Source organism: Equus asinus, chromosome 20, assembly GCF_041296235.1.
Source record: "Equus asinus isolate D_3611 breed Donkey chromosome 20, EquAss-T2T_v2, whole genome shotgun sequence".
NCBI lineage: Eukaryota > Metazoa > Chordata > Mammalia > Perissodactyla > Equidae > Equus > Equus asinus.
Genome location: NC_091809.1, coordinates 25,765,228 through 25,783,252, shown reverse-complemented (window position 1 = coordinate 25,783,252; position 18,025 = coordinate 25,765,228). Strand labels below are relative to the sequence as shown.

General features: G+C 44.1%; 1 protein-coding gene and 1 long non-coding RNA gene across 6 annotated transcripts in view; one reads left to right on the top strand and one right to left on the bottom strand.

Annotated features, from left to right (window-relative positions):
* Positions 1 to 12,945, bottom strand: part of LOC106826951 (zinc finger protein 709-like) — a 41,398-nt gene extending 28,453 nt beyond the window's left edge. For 2 of the 5 annotated variants that reach the window (XM_070492150.1, XM_070492152.1), the window contains exons 1-2: positions 12,765 to 12,900; positions 1,515 to 1,622 (exon numbers count right to left, since the gene is read on the bottom strand). Coding sequence is in view for 1 of the 5 variants with exons in the window: in XM_070492151.1 (XP_070348252.1) it covers positions 12,765 to 12,767 (3 nt within the window). In the remaining 4 variants the exon portion in view is untranslated. Of the gene's footprint in view, positions 1 to 1,514; positions 1,623 to 12,764 lie in introns of all 5 variants that reach the window. The other 3 variants (XM_070492151.1, XM_044752437.2, XM_070492153.1) reach the window with 3 other exon arrangements.
* A 43-nt stretch (positions 12,946 to 12,988) lies between these two features.
* LOC139041305 (uncharacterized) lies at positions 12,989 to 17,751 on the top strand. The gene is made up of 2 exons (XR_011496201.1): positions 12,989 to 13,150; positions 17,184 to 17,751. It is a non-coding gene; the product is annotated as an uncharacterized lncRNA (long non-coding RNA).
* The last annotated feature ends 274 nt before the right edge of the window (positions 17,752 to 18,025 follow it).

Below are 18,025 nucleotides of genomic sequence, written 5' to 3'. Positions count from 1 at the left end.
TATGGGAGGATGAGGATGGCTTATTGGAGTCACTCTGAACAGACACGGTAATGATACCCACAATGCTACAGACTGATAAGACTGTAATACCATCTGTAAAAGTATAACACTACACTACACACTATAAAACTAATTATACATGTTAATTGCATATAATATATTCTACTTATATATAACATATACTAATTAGGTATAATACTATTCTATACAAGACACATACTATACACAGGTTATATACTACATGTGCCATATATATAAATATATATGTACTGTATTCTACATACTCTCTCAATATATATAGATATACACAAAAAGACATAGTATACGAGGCAGAAGACAATTTTATACTATATACATTGTAATACAGTACAAATACCTCTTTTTAATATAGGTGAAAAAAATCCTCAACAAAACACTAGTGCACTGAATCCAGCAATATATAAAAGGACCTAAATACCATGACTGTGTGGGCTTTAACCCAGGAAAGAAATGTTGGTTTTATATGTGAAAATGAATTAACATAAGAAACCATTAATGGTATCAATGTCAAAAACTACAGATCATCTCAATAGAGACAAACAAGCATTAGACCAAGTTCAACAGCCCTTCACAAGGAAAACACTCAAGAAACTAGGAGAAACTCCCTCAGTCAACTCCCTCACCCTAAAATAAAGCATCAGTGAAGAACCCACAGCTGACGTCACTCTTGATGGTGAAGGACTGCGGGCTTTCTCTCTCAGATCAGAGAGAAGACAGAGATGTCTGCTCTCACCAGCTCCACCCACCGTGGTGAGAAAGGCGCTACCAGGGCAGTTAGGCAAGAACATGGGAAAACCGGGGCTGGCCCGGTGGCCAAGTGGTTAAGTTCGCGCGCTCTGCTTCAGCAGCCCAGGGTTTCCCCGGTTCGAAGCCTGGCCGCAGACATGGCACTACACATCAGGCGACGCTGAGGCAGCATCCCCCATACCACAACTAGAAGGACTCACAACTGAAAATACACAACTATGTACCGGGGGGCTTTGGGAAGAAAAAGGAAAAATAAAATCTTAAAAAGAAAAAGAACATGGGAAAACCAACCACTCCAGATTTCAAAGGACACACACACATAGCTCCACAGGACAGACTTACAACATCACACAGACTTTGTCATGGCACATGTAGGAGGACACACACAGACACAAACCCTCAGAGTTAATGGCTCACAGACACACAGAGCCCAGGCCCTCCGCACTCCTCCCCACTTTTCTCTACTCTTGAGGGCCAATCATCAGACACATGGTATAATTTGACTTATATATCTTCTTTCTTCTCTCCTAAAATGTCAGCTTTAAAGCAGAGGGGATATTTTCTCTGCTTTGTTCACCAAAGCACCTACCACAAGGCTGTCACACCAATACTTCTTACAAACTGGGGCTCACAGAGAGACAGACACACACACTCACATGGAAGCTTTACAAAATCCTCATCACAGGCCCAGGTCTTCACAAAGAGCATTGTTCTCACCCCCATCCTACCTGGTAGAGTGGTGTTTCCTGGCTCCCAAACCAATCCCCAAACAGAGGGTCTCAGCTCCTCCAGATGGGGAAGGGATTTCACCCTTCCTGAGTACAAACAGGACATCTCTACAAAAAACACAACATGGGAGACTGGATGGCAGTCAGGGCCCAAAATGGCTTCAGTCATGATGTTCCAGCCCCGCTCACTGCTATAAAAGCGTCCAGAAACTCCCTCATCATGAACTGTCCCTTTGTCACTTTGCTTTTCTATTGTGAGCTCAGTGAGGGGACCAAAGGTGAGCATCTCCTCGCTCAGCCCCCATGTCCCCTGCTGCAGGCTCCTTGGGAAACATCAGCTCTGCTGTGGACTCACATTCCCACAGACCTCACTCCGTCCTCCCACGGTGGCGCCACCATCTTCACTGAACACTTTCTCCTCAGGATCAGTGTCCAATTTGTACCCTTGAGATTTTAATTTATGGAGGTGATTAAGTAACAACATGGACAGGCCAATGTCATTGAAAGATTTTTATTACTTACATTTCCAAAGAGGGCCTGCTATGCCAAGTTGAGTCACAGGGGCTGCATCGGGTTTGCCCAGGAGACAGAATCAGGACGGGGACACAAACCTAGGCCACAGCCTTCATTTGGGCCCACAGGAAATGTGAGTCAGGGCAGAGAGAGCAGCTCAGGACTGGCTGCTTTGAACAAACCCAGCAGCCTTTGGGGCACAGGGATGGTCCTCAGTCATCTGGTTCCTGGCCCTGGGTGGGTTTAGGGCAGGGAACACTGTCTGGCGTGTGAGAGGCAGATAAGGAGGTCTGTAGGGACAGGGCACTGGATCGGGCAGTATGCACGAGAGGCCTGCTCCAGACAAGCTGTCCACTGCCAACGTGGAATGAGGTGCCCCTGGGAGGGGCAGGGTCTCCCTATGTCTGAGAGGCCCCCTAAAGATCTCCAAACATCTTAAGAGACAGAAAATAAGATACATGATTAATACAATCAGAAAGAAGTCAAGGATTTGTCTGCTCACATCAATTCAATCCAACATGGTGAGGGAGGTGCTACCAGGGCAGTTAGGCACCAAATGAAACAGCATTCCAGATTTTAAGGACATACACATACTCAGTCTTCCATAACATCTCCTGGAAATGTAAACGTATGGAAATGATCCATCAAAACAGCAAAAATGGGCTTTGGGGGCTTTGTGCATCATTGAAACAAAAACCTCCCAGCTACTCCTCTTACAAAAAAGCACAGAAAATTTCCCAGTTTGAGGGTGTCAAATTTACCTCCTTTGCCACAACACAGGATATTACTCAAAATGATACTGTGTGTCTGGCTACAGCTCACCTCAGTTATCGCTTAGATCAATACCCTCTAAACATTCATAGCTCTTCTTAGTGTGTTAACCAGGAAATCACATTGAACTTGCACAGATATCATTCTACTCCTAGGAAAACACGTGATGGGCTACAACTGTGCAGATGACCAGAACCCTTCCTTACACTGGAAGAAATCTCAAGGTTTCATGGGGTACAAATTGTGTCACTCAGTCTGAATAGCAGCAAAATGATATGCTGAATCAGAAGGCAAATTCAAATCCTTTCAACTGAGTTAAACAGAAATATAAATATCACAAATACACATGGCCCAACGCAATGGTAGTCTTGAGCTCCAGATACCCATGTACCTGGATGGTGATCAAATAGCACATGCAGTAAAACCTTTAACCACAGCTAAAATGAAGATGAACTGTCTATGCCTTTATCTCTATGGAGAACCATTGCTGGTAATCCCAAGAATGCAGGACTTTTGGTATTGCTGTCCATTGTTTGCATCAACACACGAGCCGTTGCTCCAACAGTGTTTAACATGTATTGGATGGTGGGAAGACAATGATTGATGAGGGCATCCTCACTCACTGAGGCCTCTGCCTGCCATAGAGAAGATACAAATCCATCAATGGATGAATGGATACAGAAGTTGTGGTATATACACACACATATATATATACATATAGTGTGTATATATATATATGTATCCAATGGAGATTAGCCATAAAAAACAGGAAATCTTACCATTTGTGAAAACATGCATGAAACTTGAAGCCATTATGCTAAGTGAAATGTCAGACAAAGACAAATACTTTATGATCTCACTTGTATGCGGAATAACCCACAGAAAATGAGATCAGAATTGTGGGTATGAGAGGTGGAGGGTGAAGGGAGGGGCTACTGGAGGAAGGTGGTCAAAAAGTTCTAACTTCCGGTTATACGATAAATAAGTACAAGGGATGTAATGTACGACACGACAGCTATAGTTAACGCTGCTCCATGATATATAGGACAGCTGTTAGAGTAAATCCTAAGAGTTCTCCTCGCAAAGAGAAAATTTATTTTCTTTATTCTTTGCTTCTCTTTTCTTTCTATTTTTTCCTATATGAGAAGATGGATGTTAACTGATCTACTGTGGTAATCATTTCACAACATGTGTAAATCAAACCATCAAGTTGCACACCTTAACTTTATATACTCATGTATGTCAATTTCTTCTCAATAAAACTGGAAAAAAAAAGTCAGATGCTTCTGGTCTCAGGTCTGTCAGGCAAGGAGTTCAGAAGCCAGATTCCAGTTCTCAAAACAAAAAAGCCAAGAAACTTGAAATCAACAACTCTTCCATCAGAGAACCAAGGTCACAGGCTAAACCACTGTCTCCAAAATGAGAAAGAAAGTCAAAAAAGGAGCAACTTAAAAAATATGAAAATATTCTGTTCTTATCAAGGCATGTCCTAAAAACAGCCTACTTCACAAGAGCATAACTGACTGGGGTCTTCCCAGAGCTAAGTGATGAGGGGGTACTGAAATAGCCAACCTGAGACTCTTCGAGCCTTCTTTTCTCTCAAAGGTGGTAATTGAGAGGATGAAAAGTTTTTTTCCCCTCCTGACATCAAACATTTGGGGTCTGTTCCCAATGCCACTTCTCCAATGTTACATCACCAAAGAGGTGTCCAACAGTTCAGTTCAGTCCTAACACTAACCACCCAGAGTTCACGTCAGACTCCACAGGATAAGAGCTTAGTCCCACAGACTGCCCCTTCTTTAGGTGCAAACCACAGATGGGGCGCCCAGGCTACCAACATTTCTACTCAGCCATCTACAGGTTCACAGATCCTCTCAACACCTCAGTACATTTGGTAATTTACTGAAATGATTCTGAGACCTCAACCAACTGCTTTCCTTACTACTACTGGTTTAGTGGAAAGGACAAAGCTCAGGAACAGACAAAAGAGAGAGAGGCATAGGGCAAACTAGGGCGGTGGTATGGGTGAGGGAAGCGGAGGTGGAGGGGGCTGCAGAGATTCCACATCCTATCTGGACACTCCACCCTCCCAGCACCTGGATGTGGTCACCAGCCCAGAAACGCTCTGAATTCCGTCTTTAAGGGTTCTGATGGAGGTTTCATCACATGGGTACAATTTATTAAATCACTGGCCATTGGTGATAAACCCAGTCTCCAGCCCCTCTCCTCTCCACAGGGGCTGGGAGCTGGGGCTGAAATTCCCAGCCTCTAATCAAGGCTTGGTGTTTCTGGTGTCCAACCCCTATCCTGAAGCCATCTAGGAGCTGGCCCAGAGTTGCCTCATTAAAACAAAAGACACTCTATCACCCTCATGACTCAAGGAATTCCGAGGGCTTCAGAGGTTTTTGCTAGGAACTGAAGATACAGAGTAAATATCCTTCTTATATTACAGAAGGTCAACCCCAGGGACACAGGCTCACTAAAAGCTTGAGACCCAACCACTAGACTGGAGAATGCTTCCCCTCTGCCCACACCTCCCTCCACATCAGCTGGGCTCTTGTTCAATATTAGTGGACTACACTGAAGGAACTAGATGCTTTCCAGCAACATCAGGAGGAAGGCAAGGATGTGCCCTCTCACCACTCCTAGTCAACCTGTACTGGAATAATTAGCTAATACAATTAGACACAAAAAGGAAATAAAAGGTACACAGATTGGGAAGAAATAAAACTGTCCTTGTGGCACAAGATTGTCTATGGAAAAAAATCTTAATCTCCAATAACAAAGAAAACTCCTTGAATGAAGAATAGTGTAGAGGAAGGTTGAAAAGATAAAAGGCTGAAAGACTGTTAATATTCAAAAGTTAACTGCTTTCCTAGAGATACACACAAATATAGCAAACTCATCTTTGACAAAGGGCAAAAGGCAATTCCATGGGAAAACAGTCTTTTCAACAAATAATGCCAGAAAAACTAGCCATCCACCTGCAAAAAAAGAACCTAGACACAGACTTTACATTTTTCAGAAAAATTAATTCAAAATGAATCATGGATCTTAGTATAAAATGAAAAACTATAATAGTCCTAAAAGATAAAATAGGAGAAAATTCAGGTACCTTGGGTTTGGTGACGAATTTTTATACAATGCCAAAAGTAAGATCCAAGATAGAAAAAAAGCGGTTTCTTTTCATTAAAATCAAAAGCTCCAGTGTTCAGAGAACAAAAATACAAACCACAAATGGCAGAAAATCTTTGAAAATCACTTATCTTATAAAGGACTGGTACCCAAACATCCAAAAAATTCTTAAAACTCCTCAAAAAGAAGAGAAACGACCCAGTTAGATATGGGCAAATGATCTGAACACAAACTTCAATAATGATATACAGATGGTAAACACATGAAAACATGCTCAAAATCGTATGTCACTAGATAATTGCAAATTAAAGAAGAAAGAGATATCACCAGACACAATAACAATGGCTGAGATTAAAAACACTGAGAACATGGAACAATGGTGGAGATGGAGACCACCAAGAATTCACTGCTGCTGGGAATGGAGACTGGTACGCCTACTCTGGAAGAAAAGCAGTTTCTTAAAACTAGGCCTGCTCTTACCACACGATGCAGCAAGCACGTGGTTGGAACTCACCCAAAAGACCGATGAAAACCGATGATCACAAAAGCCCTGCACATGAACGTTTATAGGAGCTTTATGTATAATTGGCAAGACCAAGATGTAACCAAAACAATTTCAATAGGTGAATGGATGAACAATCACTGGTACATTCATAGGATAAAATATTCTTCAGTGATGAACAGAATTGAGGTTGTCAACCCAAAAAGACATGGAGAAATTTTAAAACCATATTGCTAAGTGAAAGAAGCCGATATTAACAAGGCTAGACACTGTTTGTTTCCCAGCATGTAACATTCTGGAAAAGATCAAATCTAAGACACTGAAAGATAATTTCTTGCCAGAGTGTTGGGGGAGGAAGGGACGAATGAATACGGGGAACACAGGAGATCTTTAGGACAGTGCAAGTGTTCCATATGATACAGAAATGACGGAGACATGTCATTTTATTAGCCAAGGCCCAGAGATTGTACAACACAGAGTGAACACTAATTTAAATTTTAATAACACAAGATCTGAAATATAGGGCAAACTGTGTGGAGGTTATATGGGAAATCACTGTAGTTCCTGATCAACTTTTCTGTAAACCTAAAACTGCTCTTAAAAAAAAGTCAAGTCTACTAGGAAAAAAAAGATAAAGACAGACACATTAATATTCACCCTGATGACTGACTGATGACAGAAACAGACCATCTTCCATTCCACTAATATGACCTTATTTCAATAAGCCATAATGGTGCTCTATGAGGCCTGCACCCCAAGACCTGGAAGAGAGGAAACTTCCACTGAAGGTCTTATTAAGAGCCCAGCGCTGTATTTTCTGAGAAGTGAAATGAGTGCCTTCGTTTATCAGTAGTGTCTGGAGCTCCCACGTGGATAAACAGTGTCCTAGCAGGGCTTTGGGAGTGACCTTCATATGTGTAGAGACCAGTGTTACTTTGATTTATATTGTAGGTAACTGTGAGGCAAGAGATTCCGAGTCCTTTTACCACAAAGGGGCAACTCCCAGGGAATCACACATAGTCCGTAATGTCTGCAGCTGGAGCCCATTGTTGGTCAGTGCTAAGATGACTGTTTGATGTATGGCCAATGTGATGACCCTTGGGTCCAGTCCTTCATCAGAGATGCCCCAATTAAGACATGAAAAGCAGCAACTCTGCCTGAGCTCCGTCATGTACAAATGTGGTGATGTCATCCCTAAAGTCTATGAACTCCCATTGCTTTTCACTCAGGGAGTCCTAAAGATGTCCCCAGGGACTCTGGGGGTCTGGGAAAGGGGTGACCTCCTTCAACACCATGGCACCTGGCAGGAGACTGAGGACAGGGAAGACCACCCGCTCCTGCAGGTAGGATATCCCAGAGGGCCCAGGTTTGGCTCCATCATGTCTCCAGGGGGACTCAGTACCCATGCTGAGCTGGAGTGCTGTTTCTAGGTCCCAAGTCAAAACGGCCTGCTGGGGGCTGGCCTCGTGGCTGAGTGGTTAAGTTCATGTGCTCCGCTTTGGTGGCCCAGGGTTCTGCTGGTTTGGATCCTGGTCGCGGACACATCACTGCTCATCAAGTCATGTTGAGGTGGCATCCCACATAGCACAACCAGAGGCACTCACAATTAGAATATACAACTATGTACTGGGTGGCTTTGTGGGGGAGAAGAGGAGGAGGAGGGGGAGGGAGGGGGGAGTAAGAGGAGGAGATTGGCAATAGATGTTAGCTCAGGTGCCAATCTTTAAAAAAAATTAAAAAACGGACTGCTGGATAGGTGATCCCATGCTCAGGGCCATCTACTCTAAGGATAGCATTGTAGAGGTCATTGCAGCTCTAACGGCATATAGTGTGGGGCCTAGGTCAGGTTCTTGCATCAGAAGACTATGGACAACTTAAGGCCATCATGGGTACCCCCATGACATACCCGCCATGGGGGTACCCATAATGATAGAAGGTCACTGAGGCCTCTATAGTGAAGGAGTCTCTGAGGGCACTAACAGGAGTGTGGGTTGTATGACAATTTGAAGAGAGTCTCCAGACTTTTGTGGTAAGGGTGCCATTCAAGGTGGCACATTTGCAACTAACACCACAAATGGGCTCCAGTAAAACTTGTTAACAAGGAACATGTTCCCTCCCAAATATCAAGAGAATCTAGCAGATGTTGTGGGTCCCAAGGGGGAACAATAGCTCTTTCTTCATAGTGTCAAAGAAGGAGCAGTTCTCAGATTATCGATTTCCAGAAACTTAACAAAGTTAAAAGGGCCTCACATTTTATGTGTGGCAATATCCCATCCACTTTTTGTGAGCTCCTTTTTTTAATATTTGCATGTCCCGAATGTCATCAGAGTACCCGTGTTCTTGGACACACCAGGATGCAATTCAGACCCTGCCTGCAATGACTGTGGGAGGGCACAGCTGTGGAAGATCCATGAGGACAACCCAGTAAAGGGGCATCACGTCCCTTCAGAGGGAAGGCCAAGTGCAGCTGAGAGGCTGTGGACACAGGACTGGACAGAACAGACTCAGCCAAATCTGTGAGAGCAGGATATTTATCAACTGCTGATTAGCTGTGGTCAGTAATTTCCAGACTGTGGGGACTGGGGACAGAGGTCTGTGTGGTGCATCCACAGCCTCGAGTTGAGGTGAACCACTCTGAGGGGTCAGTCGTTCTTTCCAGATTTAATAACAGGACAAATCAGGCTGTTAAAAGAAGCACTGGGAATAATCAACCCTTCATTAATTAGGTTTCCTGTACAGTTTTCAATCCTTCAAGGTCCTGGGTAATTTACACTGGGCCATACTAACTACTTTATTTGTGGAGTAAGGTCCCTGGGTCCCAATTTGTCAAGCCAATTTGTAAGTGGCAGAGACTTCATTTAATTTTAATTCTTGCTCATTGGATCAGAGCTTCCCAGCTCACTATGGGATACTTTAGGACAACGGGTGTTATGACCATGGAGAATTTAGGGAAGGCCCTAGTTCAGATGGCTAAAGATGAAACATTTGTCCTATTTGTCCTCTATATTATATTCATTAACACCCCTAAAATCATCAGGGGACACTTGCTTAAATTAGTGGGATCCCAGATATAAATGTAATTTGAGACCAAGTATTGATGAACTGCTTGAAGCTTTCTGAATTAGTGTATTACATCAGACAGCAAAATTAATTCAGACCCTGTGTTGTACCTCTATCTGTTTTGCTATGTAAATTCTTTCAGTATATTTTGGATTTCCAACTGAGTCAGATTTGGACCTTTGTTTCAGTGTTTTATCTATTGTTTCCTTCCTGCTGATCTTTCCTGTTTTATTTTCTTCATGACGGGATACACTTCAGGGGAGGAAGTGCCTCCCTACCCTGCTATTTATAAATTTGTTTCCACCCAAGAGCCTCAAAACAGTGCCATCAGACCTTGAGGGTATTATGTTAAGTGAAATAAACCAGACAGAGAAAGACGAACTCTATATGACCCCACTTATAGGTGGAAGTTAACATATAGACAGGGAGAACGGATTGGTAGTCACCAGGGAAAAGGGGAGGTGGGGGGAGGGCACAAAGGGTGAAGTGGTGTACCCACAACATTACTAACAATAATGTACAACTGAAATCTCACAAGATTGTAATCTATCACAATCTTAATAAAAAAAACAAAACAAAAAAAAACAGTGCCATCAGGGTTAGGAGCCTCCCCCATGACAACTGGTTACTTTATAGGCTTTAAATCCTGGGCTGAAGCCACAGGGGTGCCATGGATGTTGTCCCCTCTAACCCTGAAGGTCAGGATCTTTGTGGCAGTAGAGGCAGGGGCAGCAGCAGAGGTATTGAAGGAGCCTGGTGAGTCCTCTGGTGTTAGGGTGTGGACTCAGCCTGCCACCTACTGCCTGCCTTTCCCCCTCTCTTCTCTTTTTTTAAATGACAGCTCTCTCAGGAGTGACCATCTGATGGACCCACCTCTCGCACAGGGTATAGTCCCTGTCTTCTACCCCCTTCCCTGAAGTATCTCAGGCCAACCTAGCTGCTGTCACAGCTTCACTCTAACTACACAGATAAATCTTGGCAAAGATATGACCCAGGACTCATTTAAGGAGGCCCCAATCCCACAGTTCTGCTCCCAAACGCCTTTACATTCTTGAAACTGCCCACTCTGGTCAGATGAACCTAGAACTGAGCTTGGTGGGTCAACAATGCAACACGGGGCAGCACAGTTCACAGCATGAGCTCCCAGCAAGCAGCAGCCCACAGTGCATGCCGCCACCAGGCAGCAGAGCAGGGGAGCAAGTCAGAGCAAGAGAAGACAGACCCACAGGTGGGGGTCATGTCTGGACATGCAGCTCAGGGCACCAACTGTTATGGTCACCTGCAGAGGGGTGGTTCCCTTGTTGAGACTCAGACCCATGTGGCACAGACACACATACACACACAGAGGGCAGGAAAAGGCTCAGGACTCACATAACACAGGTCTGAGGGGAGGAGGAGGGCAGGGCCGGCCTCTCAAGCAGCTCTGACAGGGCTCAGAAAGCAAGGAATGGAGCCTGGTCTGGGGCTTCACTGGGCCTGGGGGTGGGGCCGGGGTAAGAGCTCTGCACACAGGCAGGGGCTGGGGTGGTGGCAATCTCCTGCCTGCTCTACAGGAGAGAGCACTCAGGCTTCCTCCTCAGCTTGTCCAGGTAGGGGCACAAGGGAAGAGGGTGGGTGAGGCTTAAGCTGTGAGCAGTCACCCAAAAATGTGGAGTCTCACTGCTCATTACAAGGACAAAGTGGGTAAGAAAAATATGCATTCTCGATTGACTGATTTACATAAAGAAACACTAACAGGAATCTCAAGAAATGATCAAAACTGTATTTGGGGGTGGCTGGAGTAACAGCGCTGGAGGGGACCAGCATATGTTGGCAGTGAATCTTGAGTTGGACTTTGCTGTCTTACACATTTATTTCAAATAAACAAATTTATGTAAACTATATTTTCCTGTTTAACAGTCTTTTATTGAATTTTAACTCTTCTAAGAAAAGTTAAAAATAAGAAATGTTTCTAAGATTTAATTACTCTAAACACTATAGGTTACAAAAGTGTAAACCATTCAAAATGAAAATTTTGAAATCTCTTTCTAACTAAAAGGACAAGCAGCATCCTAGTTTGTCCTTCCCCTCTATCTCACACTGGGGTGTTTTCAGGAATGAGCAGCATATTATAAAGTATTGGGGGTTTGAGTTTAGCTGTTTAAATATAGGTGGATTTTCAAAGATTTACGTAAGCTTCCGGAGTTCCCCTCACATCAATTAAAATAGGAATTCCATTGCTTTAGCCTTTAAATTTCTATGTTCTCTGGCAACATGCACATTCAAAATCTGATCTGAAAATGAAATATTTACCTGAGAACTTCAATACATTTATCTCACATCTTGAGGTTCTCTTGCCCAAAACGAATAAAAATTCTATTTATTTCCAGAATTTTCTTCCTGTCCTCACATCCTCTCTCTCAATCAACTTACAGTTTCAACTGTAATCAACTTTGCAATTCATTGAAAAACTGAGACTAAAAGTGAACCCATCTTTTCAGGATGACAACACCAGGGAGGGGCGGTGCTGACAGGACAGATTGCCCGGAGAAGTTTCTCAAGAGGAACCTGCAGCAAAGGACTGCCAGCTGCGCGTCCGCGCCCAGGACGCAGCCTGCAGGAGAGGCGGGAGGAGCTCGCACCACGCGCCTCCAGGGGGATGCGCTACTTTCTCTCAAGAAAAACATCCACGAACGAGGAATAAACCCTCTTAAAAGAGCCGCCCACTGACTACGAAAAAGTGATCGGGTCTGTTTGTGGTTGATAATGATGCTGTGAATCGGGAACCAGAAGTTGGCATTTGGGAACCTGAGGGGAGATCTGGAAATTTAGGGATTTACTGTCGGTCCTGGAAGAGCTGGGGGGACAGGGTCGTGGATTTGAGACCCTGCTCCCCAAACACTTAGAAAACTCGGGAGGAAACGGGTCCCCTCCGAGGAGAAAGGAGGCCCTGGGGCCCCAGAGACCGCAGCCCCTCCGCGCACGGACCCCGGAGACCGAGGCCCGACTGTCCTGCGGGCCCTCCCGCCGGCCCCGCACCGTCTGCGACACGCGGGGCTGCGGGCGCACAGCGGCCCAGAGACGCTCCGGCCCAAGTCGCCGCGCGCAGGGACCACAGGACGCCCGGGGCCCGGCTGCCGGCCCCGCCCCCACGCTGCGGCCGGAGGGGCCTGAGGGCCGAGCGGCGCCACCGCGGACTCGGGGCCGCAGACCCCGGAGGGGACCGCGGGAGGCCGGGCCCGCCCCGCCGCTTCCCACCAGCCCCTCCTCCTCCGGGGCTGAACTCTCACCATTGCTGAGGCTCGTGGGTCCCCCGGCGTCCTCCCTACGACTCGGTACAGGTCACAGCGCCACGGAGTCCGCGGCAGAGCACCGTGGACACTTTAAGGGCAGGCGATCCGCCTTCGGCGGAATTGTGGAGCGAGAGGAAGCCGGAGGTGGCTGCGGAGCGTCGCCCCGCCCATCTGCCCCAGAGCCGGCTCTGACTGGACAGTCCTGAAGGCCCCTCCCTCTCGCTCCTGAGTGACAGCGGGTCGGGGGTCGGGTGTCTGAGCTGACCTGGAGCTGGACTTTGTCCTCTCCGGGGACTTTTCCATTGAAATGGCGATGCCACGAGGCCGGCCGCTCGAGGAACTGTGACCTTTTGCAAACACAGACACTTCATAGTCAACTCACGGTGCGTAATAATTAGTCTGGCTCCACTTTGATCTCTGTTGACAGCCTTGAGTCTTCCACCCAGCGCTTCCCCAACCCCACTCGTGTCAGACTTTAAGGAATCCTCTGGCCTCCCAACCCCTTAGCTCTGATGGGAAGTTGGAACCGCAGCCGCAGCTGGGCGCAAGGTCTCTTCTCAGTCTAACCACAAGATGTGAGGGGTGTTCATGCAATTCTCAGGTGTACGTTTTACCCTGGAGGGAAATTTACTTTAGATCATTGTTTGAATGTATCCTGAGAGAACTTTGAAGTGTGAAGGCTATAGTATCCCTAAGGGAATTCAATTCCTATTTGGACTGATACAACAAAAATCAAGAAAAGGTTATGTCAATGTGGGATGTACCTGAAAAGCACTCATATGCGTAAGAGATTGGATTGCAAAACTCATTTGCGTTGCGAAACTCCTAACGCATTTATCCACTTATTTGAGAAACAATACACATCCTATACAACGCACCCCTTATTGTCTACAACTCATGGTCTTCAGTATATTCACAGATATGTGCAATTATCACCACAGTCAATTTCAGGACACTTCCATCATCTAAAAAAAATGCCTTTACCCTTAATTTACCACTGCCCTATCTGCCCACCTGATATCGACCCTCATATCAGTTTCCCCACATTAAACCCGGCATACATGGGGTTAAAACTAAAACACTCATTCCCTGCTTACTCTCTGGCTTCCTGGCTCCAGAATCCACTATCCTCCATGGAGATAGACACCGTCAAGGACAAGCACCTGGACTATCTCCTCCCGCAAAGAGATACAGGCTGGTGGGAAAGCTGCTGACCAGCAAGGTCACAGCCTCCCTCCTCTCTGCAAGTGTCTCAAGGCCAAAGACAGGCTGGTGGGAAAGCACCGACCAGCAAGGCCATATGCTCCCCCTCCCCTACCTAAAACCCCAAATAAAAACTCTTCCTTTTAGCTTTTTGGGGAGTTTGGGATTTGAGCCTTAGCTGCCCTCTCTGCTTGCTCAGCGCTGTGCAAAAATAAAATTCCTACTTTCTTCCACCACACACAGTGTCAGAGATTGGCTTGCTGCACAATGGGTGAGCAAACTCACATCAGGTTCGGCAACACACCTAGCTCCTCCAAGCGCCAGCCCCAGACAACCGCTAATCTATTTTCTGTGTCTATACATTGCCGTATTTGTTGACTTCCAGATGAATGGAAATATATTATATGTGGTCTTTGTGTTTGATTTCATTCACTTGGTATAATTTTTTCAGGGAATTCCATGTTGTAGCATGTATCAATACTTCATTCTTTTTTTTTTTCTACTTGAGATATAATTGACATGTATTATTATATTCGTTTCAGGTGTACCACAATAAATCTAGTTAAGATGCACCACCACATGTAGTTATAATTTTTTTCTTGTGTTTAGAACTTTCAAGATCTACTCCCTTAGGAAATTTTAAGTATACAATTCAGTAGTGTTAACTATAGTCACCATGCTGTACATTACATCCCTGTGACTGATTTATTTTATAACAGGCAGTGTGTAGCTTTTGACCACCTTCTATATTTACTCCATACAAGTTACATCTTATCCATATTTAAGTGTATAGTTCATAGTGTGAAGCACACTGACATTGTGAAACCAATCTCCACAACTCTTCATCCTGCAAAACTAAAACTCTACCCTATTAAACACCAACAGTCCACTGCCCTTGCCCCCACAACCACTGTCCTGATGTCTCTATGAATCTGACAATTCTTGGTACCTCATACCAGTGGAATCATACAGTTTTTGTCCTTTTCTCAACTGGCTTGTTTCACTTACCATAATGTCCTCGAGGTTCACCCAAGTTGTAGCATGTGTCAGAATTTCATTTCTTTTTAAAGCTGAATAATATTCAGATGTGTGTGTATACCACATTTTGTTCATCCATTCATCCATTGATGAGCACTTGGGTTCCTTTCACCTTTTGGCTACTGTGAATAATGCTTCAAGAACACAGATATACAAGTATCTGTTTGAGTCCATGTTTTGAATTCTTTTGGGTATATACTTAGAAATGGAAAAGCTGGATCATATTGTAACACTTTGTAATTTTTAAAAACTGTCATACTGTTTTCCACAATGGCAGCATGATTTTACCAGAAAAGCAAAGGGGTTCCCATGGGTGTTTTCACTTGCCTGATGTTGTGCTTGCAAGTGTCAATGAAAATAATCCATAACCAATCTATAAATGAAAATTTGAGAGAGTTTATTCTGAGCTAAAATGTGAGGACCATGGCCCGGGGCCTTTCTTCCTGAAGGAAGAAAGGGCACCGAAGAAGTGGGGTGCACAGAGTGGTTATATACCCCCAAACAGGATCTTTCACATATGATTGAAATGTCCCTTTTACAGTAGTCATGAGACTACTCTGTCGGCACAGCAATTGATGGAAACAGCAGGTAGGTCTGCTGTCTCGGTGGACAAAGCAAGGTGGCAGGTGTGTTGTCTCAAGCTGGGTGGTCACAGGTGAGCGCAGCAATCAGTTCCTAGCCTAAGGAAAGATGCTTAATCCTTAAGGAAATGCCAAAGGTGGGAGGGGGAGGGAAGTTGCACCTTTATCTCAAGGGCCTTTGTTCTTGGGGAATAGGGAATGTCTAAAGCAGATATACAATGCGTGCTCAACGGCCACAATCAGGCCCTTTTGGAAAGACAAGGTCAGGCCGAATTAGGTTTACACCAAATGACTTCCTCATATACTCCAATATATCCTATTGCTTGCCATTTCTATTTGTCACAAGCACAAAACTGATTAATTTCAATGAAGTTGAAATGATCCTTTTTTTTTTTTTTTACTGTTTTTGCTTTTGGTATCATATGTAATAATTCTTTGCCAAATCCAGGGTCATATTTTTCCCTGTTTTTTCTAAGAGTATTATAGTTTTACCTCAGGTTGAGGTCTTCAATCCATTTTGGTAAATTATTGTGTGTGGTGTAATGTAAACGTCCAACTTCCTTCTTCTTCATGTTGCTATCCAGTTGTCCCAGCACCAATTTTTGAAAAGAATATTCTTTTCTCCTTCTTGGCACACTTTTTGAAAAGCAATTGACTATGGATGAATGGGTTTGCATCTGGAATCTCAACCGAACCCATTGATCTGTGTGTCTATCCTGTGTCATCACCACATTCCTTGATTACTGTGCTGAGCGGTCAAATTTGAAATCAGAAAATGTTAATCCTACTACTTTGTTTTACTTTTGGAGATCGGTTTGGCTATTATGATTCCCCAGCAATTCCATATAATTTATGAAACAATTACTATTGTCAACCTAAAAAGCAAATTCGCCTGGTATTTTACCTCAAAATGAATTTATTCAAGAATAGCCAAAAGAATTGCAATTTGGGGTGTGCACACTGTGGCAAACCAGAGGCAAATCCAGCAAACAAAGAAAAGGAGCTGCTTTTATAGAGAAAAGGGAGAGCAGGGAGGGGCTGTTCTAAATGAAAATCCTTTGTTGGAAAGTAACAGCTCAGGGCAGCAATGGCCTCTCATTGGCTGGGCCCTTGCCAGGTGAGGAGAGAATTTTCCTTCAGTAGGAAAGTAGTTTTACACCCTGTTGAAAATGAAACCCTGATCATCATCTCTTCCTATTTGGTGTAATTAAGGATGTGTGACAGGGTGTGAGCACGCCCCCTAGAGGCATTCCTGACTCCAATTTAGTTAAGGTTTCTTTTATTAATATCCACAGTTATCCTTACAGGCCTTATAGTTGCCTTAGAGGCAGTCAGCTGGGATTTTGACAGGGATTTTGTTGAAAATCTAGAACATTCTGGGAAGTATTGACATCTCAACAGTGTTAAATCTAAGGATCCATGGACATGGGCTATTTCCCTTTTATTTATTTATTTATTTATTTATTTATTTATTTATTTATTTATTTTATTTCTTTTTAAAGATTGGCACCTGAGCTAACAACTGTTGCCAATCTTTTTTCTCTTTCTGCTTTTTCTCCCCAAATCTCCTCAGTACATAGTTGTATATTTTTAGTTGCAGGTCCTTCCAGTTGCAGCATGTGGGACGACGCCACCTCAACATGGCCTGACGAGCGGTACCACGTCCTTGCCCAGGATCCGAACCCGTGAAACCCTGGGCCGCCGAAGCAGAGCGCAGGAACTTAACCACTCAGCCACAGTGCCGGCCCCTATTTATTTATTTACTTATTTACTTACTTACAGGTTCATTTTTTTTCTTGCCACTATTGGTTAGGGAGAAATAAAGAGCAAGGAAAAGGATGGCATCACTCCAAGGCCTTTGCTCATCTTTATTAAAGATTTGCAATGGTCAAATATCCAAATCTATTCCCAACCTCACCTCATTCCTTTCATTTCCAAAAATGCCAATCAAACTTTTGGCAATCAAAATGTTTAATTGTTATCCTTATTAGAAATTAGTTTCAAGAAAAATGTGGCTAGAAGAGAGTTTTTCTCCACATGCCTTCAAAATGCTTGCAGCTCTGTAACTGATGTCCCCTTGCATGTGTGTACATTCAGCAATGACCTTCCAATAGCAATGGCATTAGCTTGTAAATTCAAAATATATAGAAGTATATAATCATTATTCTGTCACTATGTGATTATCATAAACATGCATTTTTTGGTAGAACTTCCTTTTCTTTAATTTTACCATTTGACCCCCTTCACCCATTTCTGCCAGCCCCCACCCCTCACCTCTGGCAACCACCAGTCTGTTCTCTGTATCTATGAGCTTCTGGTGTTTGTTGTTTTGTTTTTTGTTTTTAGATTCCACATGTAAAAGAGATCATACAATATTTGTCTTTCTCTGACATATTTCCCTTAGTGTAATGCCATCAAGGTGCATTTGTGTTGTCA